At 36.5% G+C, this 19410-nt stretch overlaps 1 protein-coding gene across 3 annotated transcripts in view; it reads right to left on the reverse strand.

Moving 5' to 3' along the window:
- Window positions 1-19410, reverse strand: part of LOC126976525 (tripartite motif-containing protein 2-like) — a 211586-nt gene that overhangs the window by 173632 nt on the left and 18544 nt on the right. For all 3 annotated transcript variants that reach the window (XR_007731920.1, XR_007731919.1, XM_050824900.1), the window contains exons 5-8: window positions 9079-9241; window positions 5974-6150; window positions 4033-4136; window positions 1390-1475 (exon numbers count right to left, since the gene is read on the reverse strand). Coding sequence is in view for 1 of the 3 variants with exons in the window: in XM_050824900.1 (XP_050680857.1) it covers window positions 1390-1475; window positions 4033-4136; window positions 5974-6150; window positions 9079-9241 (530 nt within the window). In the remaining 2 variants the exon portion in view is untranslated. The remainder of the gene's footprint in view (window positions 1-1389; window positions 1476-4032; window positions 4137-5973; window positions 6151-9078; window positions 9242-19410) is intronic.

A 19410-nucleotide genomic window follows, 5' to 3' on the forward strand; every position in this document is an offset into this window, starting at 1 on the left:
TCTTTCTTTCTTGAAAACACAAAAATATTGAGCAACCCAATGCTTGCGCTCGTCGTCTTGAGGCATAAGTTATTAAATCTCAGAAGCCCAGTAACTATACCAGGTATCATGTTCATACACTTCAACGCACTACAGTTTGGTAAGAGCCTCGATACATCTGTAGTACCTAGGTAACACTAAAAAATGTTTAGAAAATGAAAAACGGCTTAATGTAGAAAGTTGCCAATACTTTTATTGTTTTTCGAAGTAATCTCCGTTCCTCTCTACACATCGTCGCATTCGATGGAACCACTGAGAATAGCAGTGGGCTTATTCTTCCTTCGGGGTCTCTTCTATGGAATTTTCGTACGCTTTCACCGCATCTTCAGGACTCGAAAAACGAATACCTCTCGAATTTTATCTTTAGTTCTTGGGAATAAATAAAAGTCGCAGGGCGCCAGGTCAGGACTGTATGGTGGATGACTCATTATCTCGACACCTGCCATAGTCAAATATTCAATAGACCGTTTTGCAGAGTGGAAAAATAGTCCGAAGCAAAACTATGCTTACGCATTTTTTAAGGCAGAGTTTTCGTGCAGTTGTGTTTCTACCGCGTTTTAAATACGACACGCAATGACAAAGTGTTCAGTGAAAAACTGTCGAAATAATATATCCAAGCTTAAAAAGGACGGAGTTGTTGTATTTCAGATAAGTGCTCTTTTAAATTATTAACAAAACTTTATAACTAACTTGACGTCTTGATCATTTTCCATAATAATTACATTTCTATTGCTACAGCAAAATGTTCTTGCCTCCAATTGTTCTTCCATCCGGGCCTATAATGAGCGTATGCGTAGAGTGAAATAAGGTGTTAATTTGAATGAATGTTTTAATTATGTGTATAAGTTAATGTATACGATATACAACGTCGCTCGGATATTTTTTGACGACCTTTTAGTAGGCGATTGGGAGCAATTATTTATTATACGTCAATGCCGGCAAGTCATATTTATATTTTTGTTATGAAAATAAGAGACGAAACTAGCAGTACGTTCAGCTGCTGATGATTGATAGCCCTGCCCATAACAATGCAGTGCCACTCAGGATTCTTGAAAAACCCAAAAATTCTGAGCGACAATACATTTGCGGTCGTCACCTTGAGATATAAGATGTGAAGTACATTTGCCCTGTAATTTCACAAGCTACGGCGCCCTTCAGACCAAAACACAGTAATGTTTACACATTACTGCTTCACGGTAGAAAGAGGGGCCTCCCATTGGTAAAAATATATTCCGAGATCTTTGATATTGCCGATGTCTAATGGCAGCGGTGTTCACTAAACGCCAGTGCCCCTCTCACATAAAAAAAAACAATAACGACACTGATGAAATAAAAGTAATCATAGCAAACCTCAGTTAGAGTTCTTGTCCTCCAGTTAACAGCAATCACTCCTTCTGCTGTCACAGCGATACCCGTACAACTTCGGCCGGCTAAACCTGCAAACGATACTCTTAATAATCACATAAAGAGTCGTTAAGGCGAAGAGTAAGCAGAAAATACGTAAACATGGTGTTTTTAGACAAGTTTTGTGGTGAAAGTATAGAATTTCGAGCTATGAACATTACTTAGTCCTGTTACACATATCCTTAAGTCTTATTTGTAGGTTGCTAATGCTTGCTGTTGGTTATAGTTAACACTGCCGAGCCTTTTTGAACTACCACTTTTCTTTGAAGTTAAACAAGTTTTTTGGCATGGCGTGACGCATTTTTTTGGTACTTCTCTCAGAAAAGTTATTCTTATAGCTTGTACTTTTTGTGTAGGTTCATTTATTCAGAATAGTAGTGAATAACGAGGATTGTAAGCATACAAACTGTTTTCCAGGCAAGAATTTTGAAAATATTGGCTTAGTTACATAGATGGCGGGCCGGCAGCCGTGAACTCATATCGCAGTGTCGCCTTAACCTAACCAGCCCTTAACTAATAAAATCTCAAAGACAACTTCTCTAAATGTCACCCACAGTAGATGATGAGATTAGACATCAACTTTTATTTATTTATTCAGGAACAAGTCTTTTACAATTTTTTAATTAGGTTACAAATACACATAAACAAGAAGACAAAAACATTATTTTTTTAGTTTAGAATAGATAATAATGGAAAAACAATAAAGATATTTTAAACCGAATGTGAAAATTACAACAAACAAAACAAAAATTTAAAACAAGACACAACAAAATTGATTTTACTAATAATATAATATTGACAGACTTTTTACACAAATTATCTTGCCCCAAATTAAGCATAGATAGGCTGTGTTATGGGTTGCAAGACAACGATATATTTAATACAATATACTTACTTAAACATACATAAATACATATAAACATACATAAATACATTTAAACATCCATGACTCGGAAACCTGGGAAACTGCACCTACCGGGATTCGAACCCGGGAACTCTAGCTTAGTAGGTAGTAGGTAGGATCGCTAACCACTCGGCTATACAGGTCGTCGGCTATAAATAAGAGTTATATTTTTTTTACATTGAGTATAGCATCGCCTACTATACAAATTATTTAAGTTTTCTTTAGAATTAACACTATATACAACGTCACTCGGATATATTTGATACTCGCCAATATTTGTTTTTAAAAACAAATATTGGCGGAATTAACACTAAAGAAAACTTAAATAATTTGTATAATTATGGATATCCGCAAAGTAACGCCTAATTCAATAAATTTTCATCGCCGACTACTCGTATTTTCTTATATTTTTGTATATTTAATGTAAATATATCAATTCTAGTAAGGTATTGAGTGAGAGAGTGGCAATGAGTTTCTTGCCATGTCTCCTCATTAGCTCAACCCTATTCGAAGTAGTAGATTCAATAAGATAAGAAAAATATTTTTTGACATTCATAAGTGTCCTTTCCGTGACCTACATGAATAAAGTGATTTTGATTTGATTGATTTGATATATATTGTAGAAACTACAAGAGCCACACAAATGTTGTTCCTGCACATAATTGGTTTTATGAGGTGTTATACATAAAAAATTATCATATAACGAGAGGAGATCGCGGTGTTATATTTTATTAGATTTAACAATGATTGTTGACGATTTAAACAATTTTATTTTAACTATTACTTATCGATACATAATTGATAATTCAATGTGTGTCTGCGATGATCATAATGTCAACACATCATAAACTTGCTACGCCTACTACTCGGTTAAGTCGAATCAGTAAGTCTTTTGGTGGGCGATAGAAAATGTACAACACAAATGTGATACGAAATTCAAATTAATTATTAGAAATCTTATTCGTGTCTGTAAAATAAAAGACTTATTGATTGATGATATTTTTTTTAAAAAGAGACCCACTCAGTGTCTTGCGCACATTCTTCTCAGGGCTGAAGCATAAATTTGCGAGTGGGTGGTAGACTTTTCAGTTAAATAAGTGATATAAAATAAATGATTTTAAATTGATTAATGCCTTTACACTCTCATATTTTTTCTGGCAATAAGGGGCGAGACGAGCAGGCCGATCAGGTATTAGTAATTGATACGCCCTGCACATTACAATGCAGTTCTGCTCAGGATTCTTGAAACTGGCAAACATTATTGAGCAGCACTTCTTCACTTGAGATATAAGATGTTAAGTCTAATTTGCCAAGTAATTTGACTAGTTCCGGCATCCTTCTGACCGAAACACAATAATGCTTACACATTACTGCTTCACGGCAAAAAAGGCGCCGTTGTGGTACCCATAATCTAGCCGGCATCCTGAGCAAAAGAACCTCCCACTGGTAAATTTAATATGATTTAGTACCTTTATTCACCACTTATTCGTGACTTCGTACAATCCTAAGTTCTACGAACAGCGTGCCTTATTTCCACATTTTCCCCTAGTTCGCTTTCGATTACATAATTCAATCGGTTCTTGTGTAGTCATACCCATTTAAACAAATTAGACTTAGCTATAAACCAATTGTTATTATGCCTTGTTCAATTTATGAACTTTAAATTAAATTGATGTCCATGTTACCTTCATTAACAATATGGTTTTTAAATGCGAACGTCTCATCATCCAATATCTTCACCCTGGAGTTGCCCGCATCCAGCACGTAGATCTCACGACGTTTGGGACATCTGGAGAAATCATTAAAAAAATTACGTATTGTGTAATATAAAGCACTAAATTTTTGAACTTTTTATGGGAAAGTAAACCGCTACGTAACGTAACGCGTTACGGCGCCAGTCTGTCTGGCTTCCCTTTCTCTCACGCATACGGCAGTGGTAGGCAGGCTTCTCCTCTCTCACTCTAACCAATTTTTACTCTTATAGCATTAAATAATGATACTAATAATATACATACACAAAATTCTAATACACATATAATAGAATTATAACCAAGAATAAATTATATTTTATAATCAATAAAAGATTTTATGAATGAACGTTGGATGAGGGCAGCGCAGGACCGATCGTCGTGTAAATCTTTGGGGGAGGCCTTTGTCCACCAGTGGACGTCTTCCGGCTGAAGATTATGATGATAAAAAGATTTTATTAATATTAACCTTTCTTTACATTATCATATTAATAAACATATAATTTAACTAATAACCCAAGCTTTTCTCAAATTAAACAATTTCAATATCAAATAGTTCAAATTAGATTAGAATCTAGTTATTATTAGAATTCGTCACTTCCGTTTTAAGTAACACGAAGTCAGATGAGAATTGTTACAATTTTTTTTGATATAACAGTTTCGAATGACGTCTTTATGATATCTGAGATGGAGTCCATTAGATCTTTTTGGAATTTTAACATGGTAGTTTCACAGTGACATCCAATATCACGCTGTTTTCTTTTACGTAGGTTAACGTTACTTATGTCCATGTTGTGGCGAGCAATGACAGGGTCCGACCCGTATCTGGATGGTGGTGTACGTTCTATTGTAACCAACTCCGAACGTTTGAGAACACTATACGTAAAGAACCCAACTCAATGTAGGTAATAGATATCACTGATGTTGAGTTGAAGTAAGCACTACGTATATCTTATTCACTCACCCACGAACGCGTTACTAACGAGTGTGACTGCAATAGACACTTTGTTATCACGCAACACTGGTCACTATAATCTCTTGTGTTAAGTTGATAATCCCTTGAGCTAACTTGTAATTAAATTGAAATAATATTAAAACAGAACGGTGCGGACGATCGACCTGAACGAGGCACACGCCGGTAACGATATACTTCAATTATACTTCTGTCGGGCGTTCCGAGACGCACACGTTTTTTTTTTCTGGAAACAGAGTATGAACTAGTGTACGGGTCACCTATAAGTAAGCGATAATAACCACAGCTCAAGGTTGCGTGCTGTACCATATATAGGGGAAATATACGAGCGTTACCAGCCACCAGCTATAGGTGTGAGTAGGCGATTTTTTTTTAAGGATTTTTTTTTTAATTCTCATGAACAGCCATTTCGGTATATTTTTCTAACAAACACTCTTGAATATTAAATTTAGAACATTTCCCATGATATGTGGCATTACCACAAGAGTATTATCGCTCTTTAAGGTTATTCGCCATTTTTAAGGCTCCTATGTTATAAGCGTTTTTTCTGTACCCGAAAGAAAGTTCATTAAAAACTGTTCTGAGGACCTCATATCCATTTGACTTTGTAACGTGAATTAATAGGTATAAGAATAATAATTGACACACTTTTACACCAATTATCTTGCCCCTAACTAGGCATAGACTGTATTATGAGTACAAGATAATGATATATTTAATACAATATACTTACTTAAATATACATAAATACATATAAACATCCAGGACTCAGAAACAAACATCCATATTCATCATAATTATAAATGATTGCACCTACCAGGATTCGAACCCAGGACCTCAATATTAGCAGTCAGGGTCACTAACCATTCGGCTATATGGGTCGTCAGGAATAGAATAAATACTACCTCGCTAACGCAACAGGTTGATTCAGTTGTTCCTTCCCCGTGCCCCGCGAGCCCCACACGAGCTCCGGGCAAGCGTGTGTCGACACCTGCGCCCGCAGCGGCGAATCCCGCACCGCTCGCGAGAATACCAGCACGCGCACGGAAATCGCGCCCGCACTCCACGGACGCATTGTTATCCTGTTAAATCAAATCAAAATAACTTTATTCGTGTAGGTCACGGAAATGACACTTATGAATGTCAAAAAAATATAATTTTCTTATTGAATCTACCGCTACTTCGTAAAGGGTTGAGCTAATGAGAAGAAGCAGCAAGAAACTCATTGCCACTCTTTTAAATTCAGATTTACAATTGCATTGTTTTACAAATCATTTAAATTACAATATAATATGTAAAATGATGCAACAAACATACTCAAACGTCAAATAGTCAATGTCTTACACGAGTAAGTCAAAAAAGTAAATGTATTCTGTGAGCATTTTATAAGCGATTATAAATAACATATATATATATGTATGTTATTATGTATATATATACAGTTAAACTAAGCGCTTTTGAATAGTCACTATAAATATTTCTTTTAAATTACTGAATTTACCATGTGTTCGGAAAAAGTTGAGCTCGTGATAAGAACAACTCAACGGCCACTCTTTTCAATGAAATAGAGTATTTTACATCATCATCATCAGCTAGAAGACGTCCACTGCTGGACAAAGGCCTGTCCCAAAGATTTTGTATTTTACAATGACTAAAATATACATAACAAATAAGGTGTTGCATCCAATATAAGAATCGCGTTTAAATAATATAAATTATTTCAATAAAAGTAATAAAGAATAAACTGTATTAAAATAAATTATCTTATATTGGATGCATCAACCTTTAGAGCTTGAACTCATTGTTTGTGTAAGGATGCTTCGTGAACATGATGGTCGTGATTACTGTTATAATTAGTAATAGCGTCCATCCAACATTTATTAACTATAACAGATCGACCTGGCACCACAAGCAGCACCCGTTCACAAGTTGACGCATTCAGGGTGAAAAGACGGGGTTACCAACGGGAACGCTGTTATTAAGACTGAGATTTATAGAGCATTCTTAGACTTTACTTACGTAACACTTAGCTGAGTATAAGCTTAGCATAATTTTTGATTAAGTTTAATATCATTTTTCGCGAAATGGAAGTATAATAATACTAACTGGTGTTAAGATGGTCATTAGGCCATCTTAACACCAGCTAAGCGACATTGACAGTGTCAATATGATGTGTCGTAACACACCAAACCGTATTGCCATACATCGTATATCACATCGCTTTGCGCCTGACTGACTCAGTCAAAATAAATTTTCATTCTAAAAATACTTTTCAATCGTCAAATTTCCCTTTAGCATTACCAACCAAAGTTGAAAAGAACCAGCAAGAAACTTAAGACTACGATAAATAGTAGAAAGTCTCAAGTACCGTCAACAAAAAAGACGACCAAGTACAACTCTGAATTGCATTGCAACAGTTTGTACTTTTTTTTTTTTAATTTTCATTGTGGACTTTTAGCTTTTATTGTTATTGTGGCAAATACAATTGTGGTCTCGACGAACGGATATACAGCGAATGCTTAGGCCGAGATCTATAGAGCGTACTTACACTTTGCTCAGACTTTACTTACGTAAAACTTAGCTGAGTGTGATAAAATGTGAACTTGGCTTTTGCATTGGTCTGTCTTAGCATAATTTTAGTAGTCAAATGACTACAAAAACGAAATCAAAGATTATGCTAAGCTTACACTCAGCTAAGTGTTACGTAAGTAAATTCTGAGCAAAGTATAAGTACGCTCTATAAATCTCAGCCTTATTAACAGCGTTCTAGTTGGTTACCTTGAATGCGTCAATACGTGAACGGGTGGTGCTTGTGGTGGCCAGGTCGATCTGTTATAGTCAATAAATGTTGGATGGACGCTATTACTAATTATAACAGTAATCACGACCATCATGTTCACGAAGCATCCTTACACAAACAATGAATTTAAGCTCTAAAGGTTGATGCATCCAATATAAGATAATTTATATTTATACAGTTTATTCTTTAATACTTTTATTGAAATAATTTATATTATTTAAACGCGATTCTTATATTGGATGCAGCACCTTATTTATTATGTATATTACAGTCATTGTAAAATACAAAATCTTTGGGGAAGGCCTTTGTCCAGCAGTGGACGTCTTCTGGGTGATGATGATGATGTAAAATACTCTATTTCATTGAAAAAAGTGACCGTTGAGTTGTTCTTCTCACGAGCTCAACTTATTCCGAAAACATGGTAAATTCAGTAATTTGAAAGAAATATTTATAGTGACTATTCAAAAGCTCTTAGTTTAACCCTGATTGAATAAAGTTTACTTTGACTTTGAAATCAAATCAAATCAAAATCACTTTATTCATGTAGGTCACGGAGATGACACTTATGAATGTCAAAAAAAAGTGTTTTTCTTATTCTTCGTAAAGGGTTGAGCTATTGAGAAGAAGTAGCAAGAAACTCACTGCCAAGAAATCAAGATTTACATTTTCATTGTTTTACAAATCATTTCAATTACAATATAATATGTAATGTGATGCAACAAACATACTCAAACGTCAAATAGTCCATGCCTTAAATTTTTCAAATTCAAATATAAATATTTTTATTCAAAATAAGATTCAAAATCACTTATTGAACATCAAAAACTACCACCCATTCAAAGAAGAAACTCAGCGGGTTTACTAATTTTTTTGATATAAAAATATGGACTTCAATGTGATATCGTACAATAAACATTTATAATTATAGAGCCTGAGGTAGTTCGTTTTATTCCCAGTGTATGGTGTCATTAAGAAAATCGTTTATGCTATAGTAACCTTATCCACACAAACGTTTTTTATATAAAAAAACTTAGTATTTCTTTTTTTTTTATGGAATAGGAGGACAAACGAGCGTACGGGTCACCTGTTGTTAAGTGATCACCGCCGCCCACACTCTCTTGCAACACCAGAGGAATCACAGGAGCGTTGCCGGCCTTAAAGGAAGGTGTACGCGCTTAAAAAACTTAAAACCTTAAAGTTTGACAATCACCTGTAGATACCGGAGTCGAGATCAATGACGGTACAGGGCAATGGTGCGTCATCTAGCGTGGCGGCGGCGGTGACAGGGTCCCCTCCAGTCCTCCGCGCCTCGCCGTGGTAATCAACAGTATACAGAGAGACTACCACCTCCAGACCAGAAACGCACGAAGACTCTGTAATTTTTAAATAAATATAAAGCTGATGAAATTCTTCTGTTTCTGTGAACGCCCTAATGTCGGGATTTACTAGTCGGATTTTGTAATTTTCTTTCTATGTGGTAGGGCACATAGCTCGACGGACAGATGGCCGCTGGCGCAGTAAGGTCCTCGAATGGCGACCACGTACCGGAAGGCGTAGTGTTGGAAGGCCCCCCACAAGATAGACCGACAATCTGGTCAAGATCGCCGGAATACGTTGATTTAGAGTATCACAGGAACGACCTTCGTGGCGATTTTATGTTAAAAAAAATTTAGAACATTTCCCATGATCTGTAGCCTTACCGCAAGAGTATTGCCGCCCTTTAAGGATATACATCATTTTTAAGGCTCCTATGTTATAGCGGTCCATCTTGTGGGGGATGTCCACAAGGTGGACCGACCATCTGGTCAAGATCGTAGGAGTAGGTTGGATGAGGGCAACGCAGGACCGATCGTAATGGCGATCTTTGTGGAAGGCCTTTGTCCAGCAGTGGATGTCTTCCGGCTGATGGTGATGATGATGATGGTAGAAGGTTTCGTGAGAAATAGGATAGACAGAATAATATGGGTAGGTACTTATATCTAGCCTAGGCGTATACATCTAGTGAAATCTTTTTTTTTATGAAAATAAGGGACAAGACGAGCAGGACGTTCAGCTTATGGCAATTGATACGCCCTGCCCATTACCATGCAGTGCCGCTCAGGATTCTTGAAACCCCCAAAAATTCTGAGCGGCACTACAACTGCGCTCGTCACCTTGAGACAAGATGTTAAGTCTCATTTGCCCAGTAATTTCACTAGCTACGACGCCCTTTAGTTCGAAACACAGTAATACTTACACATTACTGCTTCACGGCATAAATAGGCGCCGTTGTGGTACCCATAATCTAGCCGGCACCATGTGCAAAGGAGCCTCCCACTGCTATCGGAAGAAAAGCCCTCGAGAACTGCTTTATAAATGCTGTGTGCACTAACGTACAGGTTTTTTTTTCTTTATTGATTTAGGGGCTAACGTACAGGTTAATACATACCTTGTACGTACTTATCATGTTCTAAAAAAAATATTAAGGGCATCCGAAAAATTCCTCGACACCGAATGTCTATTTCATCTACATATGTATTTCGTGTTATGCCCAGTAGGTATTTCACGATTTGATTACATGTGGCTAAAATCGTGGAGTAGAGCTAGGATATTATTACGACAGCAAAAGAACCACTATCTTAATCACAAACGAATTCTTAGAAAAAAAATACATCGTTAAAGATTTTTTAATTGATAATAATAAAATTGCCTACATTACTTGACACGGCCAAAGAAATAATTCATTATAAATACTAATAATTAATTTAATCAGTAACATTTCATCAGCGACATTGTCGAGAAACCGTGTGGTGATTATAAGTTTAATTTTAATACTAACACAATAATTTATTTTAAATAATAGCAGTGAATATCTACTGGGTGTTTTGCACAGGTAACTAAACATTAATTAACCATTAGACAATAGATACAGTGGTTCATAGAGCTATATAAACTAATTCCTGCCGCCAAATTTACTTCGTGTTACGTTACAAACTGCCACTCTACCCACATTATTTAGGTGAGAAGCCGTTCTACCAAAGCGCGGTTCTCGACCTCCTTCCACGTGCATCGTCGCTGGAAAGAAGTTACTTCCACAGTGTTTCTTAAAATTTACCTTTTAATCTTCCGTCTGTGCGTTAAGACTATATTATTATATAGCGTAATACCACACCTTGGGAAAGAAGCAATCGCTAGTATATTTCATGTAATAAAAATTAATGAATGTAATAAACTGTTTAAAACAAAATTAACAAATAAACAACCGGCTTCAAAAACACTACCAAAACAATAGATATAATATGCACTAAAAAGTATAAAAATATGTGCGTATTTTTATACAGTCTAATTAATTAATCTAATTCTAGTTACGATTATTGTTATTTTTGGAGTCGGTGTTAGCCAAGATACCAACCAACCAAAAAAGAATTACAGCCACCATTAAAGGTTCAACCAGTAGAAAGTTTTGAGTAAACAAACATAAAAAAAAAACATACCGACGAATTGATAACCTCCTCCTTTTTTGAAGTCGGTTAAAAAATTGACATTGATTCAAGCGAATTCGTTTCCTTTACGGATAAAAATAAACTTGCTTATAGAGCAGCCACGTGAGCACGTGAATTTTGTTTACAAACTGAGGATAACATTAACAACTAAATTCTACACGTTTTTGTTTAGTTTTATTATTTCCACGTTGAGTTATTCAGAAAGCAGTCAGATGTTAAATGGATATAAATATCCAATACTTCAAATGTATGATATATTATTTAAAAATTATAATATTTTTATAAATTATTTTAAAAAATTTAAAACATTTTTAAGATAAGTACCCCATGTTTATAAGTACAAACAAATTTAAATACACACAAATTGTTGTTGTAAGAGATTTTGACTGTATCGAAATTTATTTAGTTTCAAATTTTTCTGAATTTATCGAAAGCATTTAACTGTGTGATGATCCACATGGATTATCCTGATGGAAAATAGGTACTTCTTAAATTACCGCTCGATATAATTGAAAGCAAAACCTTGACAAATGTCGTACTGAAGTAATATACTTTATTTATTCATTTAATGTAGCAAACCATTCATGCATCAGCAAGGTGCACCAAGGATACATTTTAGGCCCTTTTTGTTTAATAATATGCTTTCGTTTTGGTTAATAATATTAAACTGCGATCTTTTTACTAAAAATTACTTAAGATACATTTTAATCGTAAATTAAATATCAGCATACTATTCACTGTACTTCGCATAACCTATGTTTCTTCTGTGTATAATTACTTCTATGTGAACAGGTAGGTACTGTTATACTAACGGACCTATTGTTACAATAACGGATGTAAAATGCGCTTATGCAAACGAAATCTAAAGTAAACTATAAGTTTCGCTTTATTTGTTCAGAACTGTGTATTCATGTTTTTCTTTTTTATTGTTTAGGAAAATAATATAAAATCTACATGCTGACCGCGACAGTCTAGGAGTATGACTATGAAAACGAGAGCTTGTAAGATGATCTACCCTCCTGTTTTATACTTAAGATGACAACATAGGCACAGAACCTATAATATATAATAAATCTGTCTGTATACATGGGATTGAGCGACTATTCCCCAAGAAAAAATTATCAGCCAACTTAAAAGCTCGACCCTTCAATGGCAATTTTTTTAATGTAGGTTACTACGGTAAGCACGCATTTGTTGGCATAAAAATAACGATTTGTGCTTTATAATTAATTAGGAACGATTAAAAATAAATAAAACAGTAACTTATCATGCGTAAGCAAAACTTTGAATAACTATAACTAACTATTTATTAAAAAAACATTTGTATTTCTCAGATGTTCTCTCCATTTGACGTAAATTAATGTGAACATAGCCTATGATTTGAATTTAAATTTTCTCATGTGGATTTTTTTAACATTAAATGACGTTAGCTTATTAAGACAATATTCAATAATTAAGATACCATACATTACACCTACTTAAACTTACAATAACAAAATATATTGATGTCAATTACGAGGCTTCCTGTCGATATGAGATACGAACAAAATAAGGAAAAACCCCATTCTTTTGTAACGTCACCGGATGTGATCGAAACTACATCGGAGTATCCGAACTGCTTAAACATGTAAATTGCGTAATTATTAGCGTATAAGTTAAACAAAAGTTATAAAAAGATATTGTCAGTGAAACGCATACGACTAGCCATCCAAATACCATATACGTAGTGTATATTTTACCCGAATATAAAAAATTACCGGTCACCATAAAAAAAAAGTAAATAAATGAAAAAAAAAAAACAAGTAATTAAATGATTTTATATTAAATACAAATTATACATATCTCAAAATCAACTCATTACATGGAAAATATTGAAGAGCTGCAATAACTCTGCAAGCCCAAATTGCCCAAACTCGACTGAAGTATCATGGGCATATCTTTTTTTTTATGGAATAGGAGGACAAACGAGCGTACCTCACCTGTCACCTGGTGTTAAGTGATCACCGCCGCCCACATTCTCTTGCAACACCAGAAGAATCACAAGAGCGTTGCCGGCCTTTAAGGAAGGTGTACGCGCTTTTTTTGAAGGTACCCATGTCGTATCGTCCCGGAAACACCGCACAAGGAAGCTCATTCCACAGCTTTGTAGTACGTGGAAGAAAGCTCCTTTAAAACCGCACTGTGGAGGACCGTCACACATCCAGATGGTGGGGATGATATCCTAATTTGTGGCGTGTCGTGCGAAGGTGGTCTAGCATCCATGGTCATACAATAGATTAAAAAAAAGACAAAGTGAGACGGCATGTTTACAAACAGTAGCAGCAACGAATACTTGCGGACTATTCACAAAATAGTTTAAATTTTTTTTAATGACAATAAGGGACGAGACGAGTAGGACGTTCAGCTGATGGTAATTGATACACCCATTACAATGCAGTGCCGCTCAGGATTCTTGAAAAACCCAAAAATTCTGAGCGGCACTACAATTGCGCCCTTAAGACCGAAACACAGTAATGTTTACACATTACTGCTTCACGGCAGAAAAAGGCGCAGTTGTGGTACCCATAATCTAGCCGGCTTCCTGTGCAAAGGAGCCTCCCACTGGTAAAAATCAATTCTGGCTAGTTGTTTTTGTTGCTATTGCAAAGCAAAGTTCTATCTAGACAAGTTAGTAAATAAAGCATCCATATAAGAAAACTCGTTTAGCTTAGAAAACTGACGAGTACTCTGTTGGTCGAGTAGTTTTCCTATATTGTTATAGGTTAACAGTTATAGAATATTCAAACTTCCACTGTTAAGGGCAGATAATGCTACTTAACATCAGTTGGATTATCAAGCATACACTAAGTCCAGACATCACGAAAATGCAAAATTGTGTTTATTTGTCACCGTGGAAATTAAAAAATGATGAACTTAAATATTCGTATAGCATATTGAATAAGCATTACTTTGTTTCTGTGAAATTACGGGGCAAATGACACTTAACATCTTATGTCTCAAGGTGACGAGAGCAATTGTAGTGCCGCTCAGAATATTTACGTTTTTAAGAATCCTGAGTGGCACTGCATTGTAACGGGCAGGTCGTATCAATTACCATGAGCTGAACGTCCTCGTCTCACCTCTTAAACTCATAAAAAAAATATTCTTGTTCAGCTACAGCCTTAAGGCATTGTAAGCACTTAATAGCCAAAGATGAAAACATCTGGTGGATCAACTATTATTATACCAGTGGGAGGCTACATTGCACAGGAAGCCGGCTAGATTATGGGTACCACAACGGCGCCTATTTCTGCCGTGAAGCAGTAATGTGTTAACATTACTGTGTTTCGGTCTGAAGGGCGCCGTAGCTAGTGAAATTACTGGGCAAACGAGACTTAACATCTTATGTCTCAAGGTGACGAGCGTAATTGTAGTGCCGCTCAGATTTTTTGGGTTTTTCAAGAATCCTGAGCGGCACTGCATTGTAATGGGTAGGGCGTATCAATTACCATCAGCTGAACGTCCTGCTCGTCTCGCCCCTTTAAATATTCTTGTTCAGCTAAAGCCTTAAGGCATTGTAAGTACTTAATAGCCAAAGATGAAAACATCTGGTGATCACCTATTTAGCTTATATTTTTGTGTTTATTATACAAAAAAAAATTAAGTGGACATCACCGTTACGCAATATTTATAATTGTAACTAGAATATTACTCTATTATCTACATAGTCACATTTTAGGCTTCGTTTGTTTCTAGTATTACGCTGCGACAAATGGTCAGTAAGTTTTCAACAGCATAATTTGCACAAATTACTAAATTTTCGATGCGAAACATAATTCAATGATTATAGTAATCCTACGCTTTCATGTGAAATATTATCTCTGGTGTAATATTTCATACAATATTAAATTTCCTATTGGTTACCTAGTACAACGATTTGTGCTGTTATTTACAGTGTCATTTTCTTGGCATCGTTGAACTTGGATAAAAGAGTATAAACCATAACGGGAATTCTAGAAATCTAATAAATTCAGCCAAATAGTAGTAATGTAGTGTTTTTTTTTGTGCAGTTCATACATATAAGTAAAATTTGTAATGAAGTGGCTGTTTCTGTTGGTGTCAAAGTAGTAACTTTTTAGTAAATGCATTAGCCTAGACTTATACCGGAAAACTAATTTGATAATTATTATCTAAACAAAATATTATGAACGACGCGGGACTCGAACTCACCACCTCTCGCGTTCCGTGCGAGTGCTCTTCCAACTGAGCTAACCGTTCGAGTGACGTATCGTCATAAAATCTTGTATGCTTTGTTCAACTCTCAGCTTGTGACTTCATCTACAGGATCTAATTTACAGTTGATAACCTGCTGAACCCCATCATTTGCATATTAGTAAATTGACTTGAACTGTCGCTCCTGCAAATCTAAACAATTTGTTATGTTTCTAAAGTGATAACCCGCAATTCTAGCATTAATACGCAAATAAAGTTTGAAAACAAAATTTTATGAACGATGCGGGACTCGAACCCACGACCTCTCTCGTTCCGTGCGAGTGTGTGTAATTTTGGTCTGTATTTCTTTGTGCTTGTTTGTTCCGGCTCATCTCTGAACAGCTGCTTACTGCTCTTGCTATAGCTCATGTCATAACGCACCTTTACATAAAAGACAATTTAGCTTAAAAAATATCTGAACCCACAAAATTGTATGTAAATCCGATTGTAGATCGAAATCTACATGGGCGGCCGATTGTTAGAAATATTTGACACAAAATACAGACCGGGATTAAGCTTTCTATAGCGCGAACAACAGTGCACAAATGAAAATTTACCGTAGTACCAAGTGGTCGTAGTAGGTATGGGTTGAACCTTCTGGCTGTAAATTCACCAGCTCTAATTCAATATCGAATAAAACTATTATTCAAAACTGTATTAATAATAGATTAGTAGCCAAGGCGCCTAAATATCTCGGGCTGCAATTGATGCTTACACCTGAGCTAACTACTCTGCTTTACATCTCGATTGTGAGGTAAGTAGAAAAAAACCGGCATTACAATAATAAAATATTGTTACTTACTGCTTCAGTTTCCATTTTCGGGTTGCTTGGAACAAACACCTTGAACACAAGCTGAAAAAAGCATGCATCATCTTTTGGCAGTGCAGAAGACTCATAGGCAAAACCTGGGGTCTTGCTCCAAAGATAAGCAGGTGGCTCTATACAGCAGTCATCAGATCAATTATCTCCTACGGAGCAATAGCTTGGTGGCCCAGGACAGAGCTTGTGACAGTACAAACCAAGCTGCAGCGTTTCCAGCGGCTGGCCTGCAGAGCCATAACAGGATGCATGCGCACCACGCCTACTTCTGCCCTTGAAACTATTCTAGGGCTAACACCACTCGACATACACTTTCAACAAGAAGCGACAATGGCGACTCTACGTCTAAAGCTGTTGGGTGTATGGAAGAATGAAGACGGCCTAACAGATAAGCTCTGGAATAGGGTAACAAAGGATTATCCACTCTGTGAGGCACCATGTGATAAGATACCTAAAACACATACCTTCCATAAAAACTATCACGTACAGCTATATGAGAAAGATGCTGACCAGTCAGGTGTACACGAATTAAGAATTTACACAGACGGCTCGAAAATGGCTACTGGAACTGGTGCCGGCATATTCTCACAGGAACTAAACATACACATTTCCATTCCCTTGGGCACACACAGCTCCATCTTCCAATGTGAGTGCGTAGCCATCAAGGAAGGCGCCAGCGCTATATTAAGAAGGAAGGTACATGGCCACACCATCAGATTTCTTTCTGACAGTATGGCGGTATTAACAGCGCTGAAGGGTACCACATACAACTCAGCACTAATACACGAATGTCACCAAACCCTGGAGCAAGTTGCCTCTTATAACCAGGTAACTCTGCAATGGATCAAGGGACATAGCGGTTCGTTGGGTAATGATGCAGCGGATGAGCTTGCAAGGCGGGCATCGGCAAATATAGTGACTGGTCCATTGCCACTTCTGCCACTGCCCTTCAGCCAAATGCGCTCATGGAAACGCTCTATTACCAACGACCTACACAACACCCGACGGATGAATGTCTCAAGCTGTAGACAGTTGAAGGTGGCGATACCTGCACTATCGCCCAAACCGACACGTAGACTTACCAGCCTCAACAGACATGACATCCGTATAATGGTGGGCACCCTAACGGGTCACACGTCTGTGAACACCCCAGGAATGTTCTGAACTTCTGGAAGGAGCTGGGCAGGTTGGAGGAACTGGCCATTACTGCACGCAAAATGGACCCATGCTAGTGGTTTAATTGCGGAAACAGGAGCCCCTATACCATACCATACCATTCCATTTTCGGGAATCGGGAGTGCAGCATATATCTTCATCACTTGCAGAATTCATGTTTTTTTTCCTAATTAGCACGTAATTATAAAAAAATCCCAAAAACAAACAATATTTAAATTAAAAGTTTTCTATTCCCGCCTTTTTTCATTTGTTTTTTAATTCTTTTTTTCAAGAACGAAATTGAGATCGCCGTTCGATATTTAAAATTGATGACTATATAATACTCATACGAAGACAAGGCTGAATAGCGAAGCGACCTCTTTTGTCATTGGGCTGAATGCTTGATGTCTATTGCCAGTATGATGGTTAGATGTACGCGAACTTTTTGAAAGAGTGAAGAGTTTTTTTTTAAATTACTTACCGCCCTAGGGCTTTTCTAGCTACATTATTACCCTAGAACGCTAATTGGTCACCTACAAGCCCCATTTGGGGGTAATAAGGACCTACTTACTGAATCCGAGAGATGTAAAATTATGTTATTGATGTTAAGAATCTCCCACACAATCGTCAGAGAAAGGGAAATCTCTAAGTATAATAGTATGGTAAAAAGGCTCCTGTTTCCGCTATTAGACCACTTAGTTGGTTCCAGTTTGAGAACAGTGTTGGTCCAACCAGCCCACACCTTCCAGAAGTTCAGAACACTCCTGGGGTAGTTCGCAGACTACTCGGAGCGACAGGTTTTTGCCCGTTGCTTGGCCACCCCTGCACGTTCCAGGATTACGTGAGTAACCGTTTCGACACAGAAACAGACAGGGTTTGAATCACGATGCAAACATTTATATGATGAATATCGATGTTTGATTCCGGGTCATGGATGTTTATATGGATTTCTGTACGTATAAGTTAGTATATTGTATTAAAAATATCGTTGTCTTGTACCCATAGTACAACAGGCTATGCCTAGTTTGGGGCAAGACTATTTGTGTAAAAGTGTGTCTATATTTATAGTTCAAAACATGGATAGATACTTATGCAGAAAATAATACTGATTTTGTTCTGGTATCTCTCAATATTTTACGCTTAATTTGCTCAAACACTAACAATTTTAAGGCTGGCATCGTAGCAACACTAACAAGTAAACAGCAGTCAATTTGTGGTGGAGCTCTGATATCAAACACTCGTGTACAGACAACCACTGTACTTAGGATTGTCCGAAAGTATAACGGAATATTTAAAATGATTCTTGGATGTTTGAGTATGAAATTTTTCGAAAGTCATTGCGACGGATGTGTTAGTTGTTCTAATCCATGCATAATTTTTTATAGTCATGTTCTCTCTGTTATACACAGTTACGAAGACAGTGACAAAATATAATCGATCATGGACTACCTTTCATATTCTAGAATAGCAGCCGGAGTTTGTGTTAAGCGTGTGAAAATCTCCTTCAAGAGTCAGTAAGGCGATTTTTAGGGTTCTTGTTAGATCCAAAATTTCATCATACCTAATTGTAATGTTGACTTATCAATAACTTAACTAAGAAAATACACTAGTATTAAAACATCGATCAAAGTTACAACGAACTACAACTTTAATTTTATGTTACTTTCTGCTACGGAACCCTTCATGGGCGGGTCCGACTCGCAACTGGCCGCTTTTTTGTTTTGAGCGCTCAAATTCAGATCTGTATTGCAAAAAGCGTTAGTAAGTGTATCTTGTCTCTCTAGTGCACAGTGTAAAAGACAGCAAACACAATAAATCACTGATTACGTATTCG

This window comes from Leptidea sinapis, chromosome 41 (genome assembly GCF_905404315.1).
Source record: "Leptidea sinapis chromosome 41, ilLepSina1.1, whole genome shotgun sequence".
NCBI classification, from domain to species: Eukaryota; Metazoa; Arthropoda; class Insecta; order Lepidoptera; family Pieridae; genus Leptidea; species Leptidea sinapis.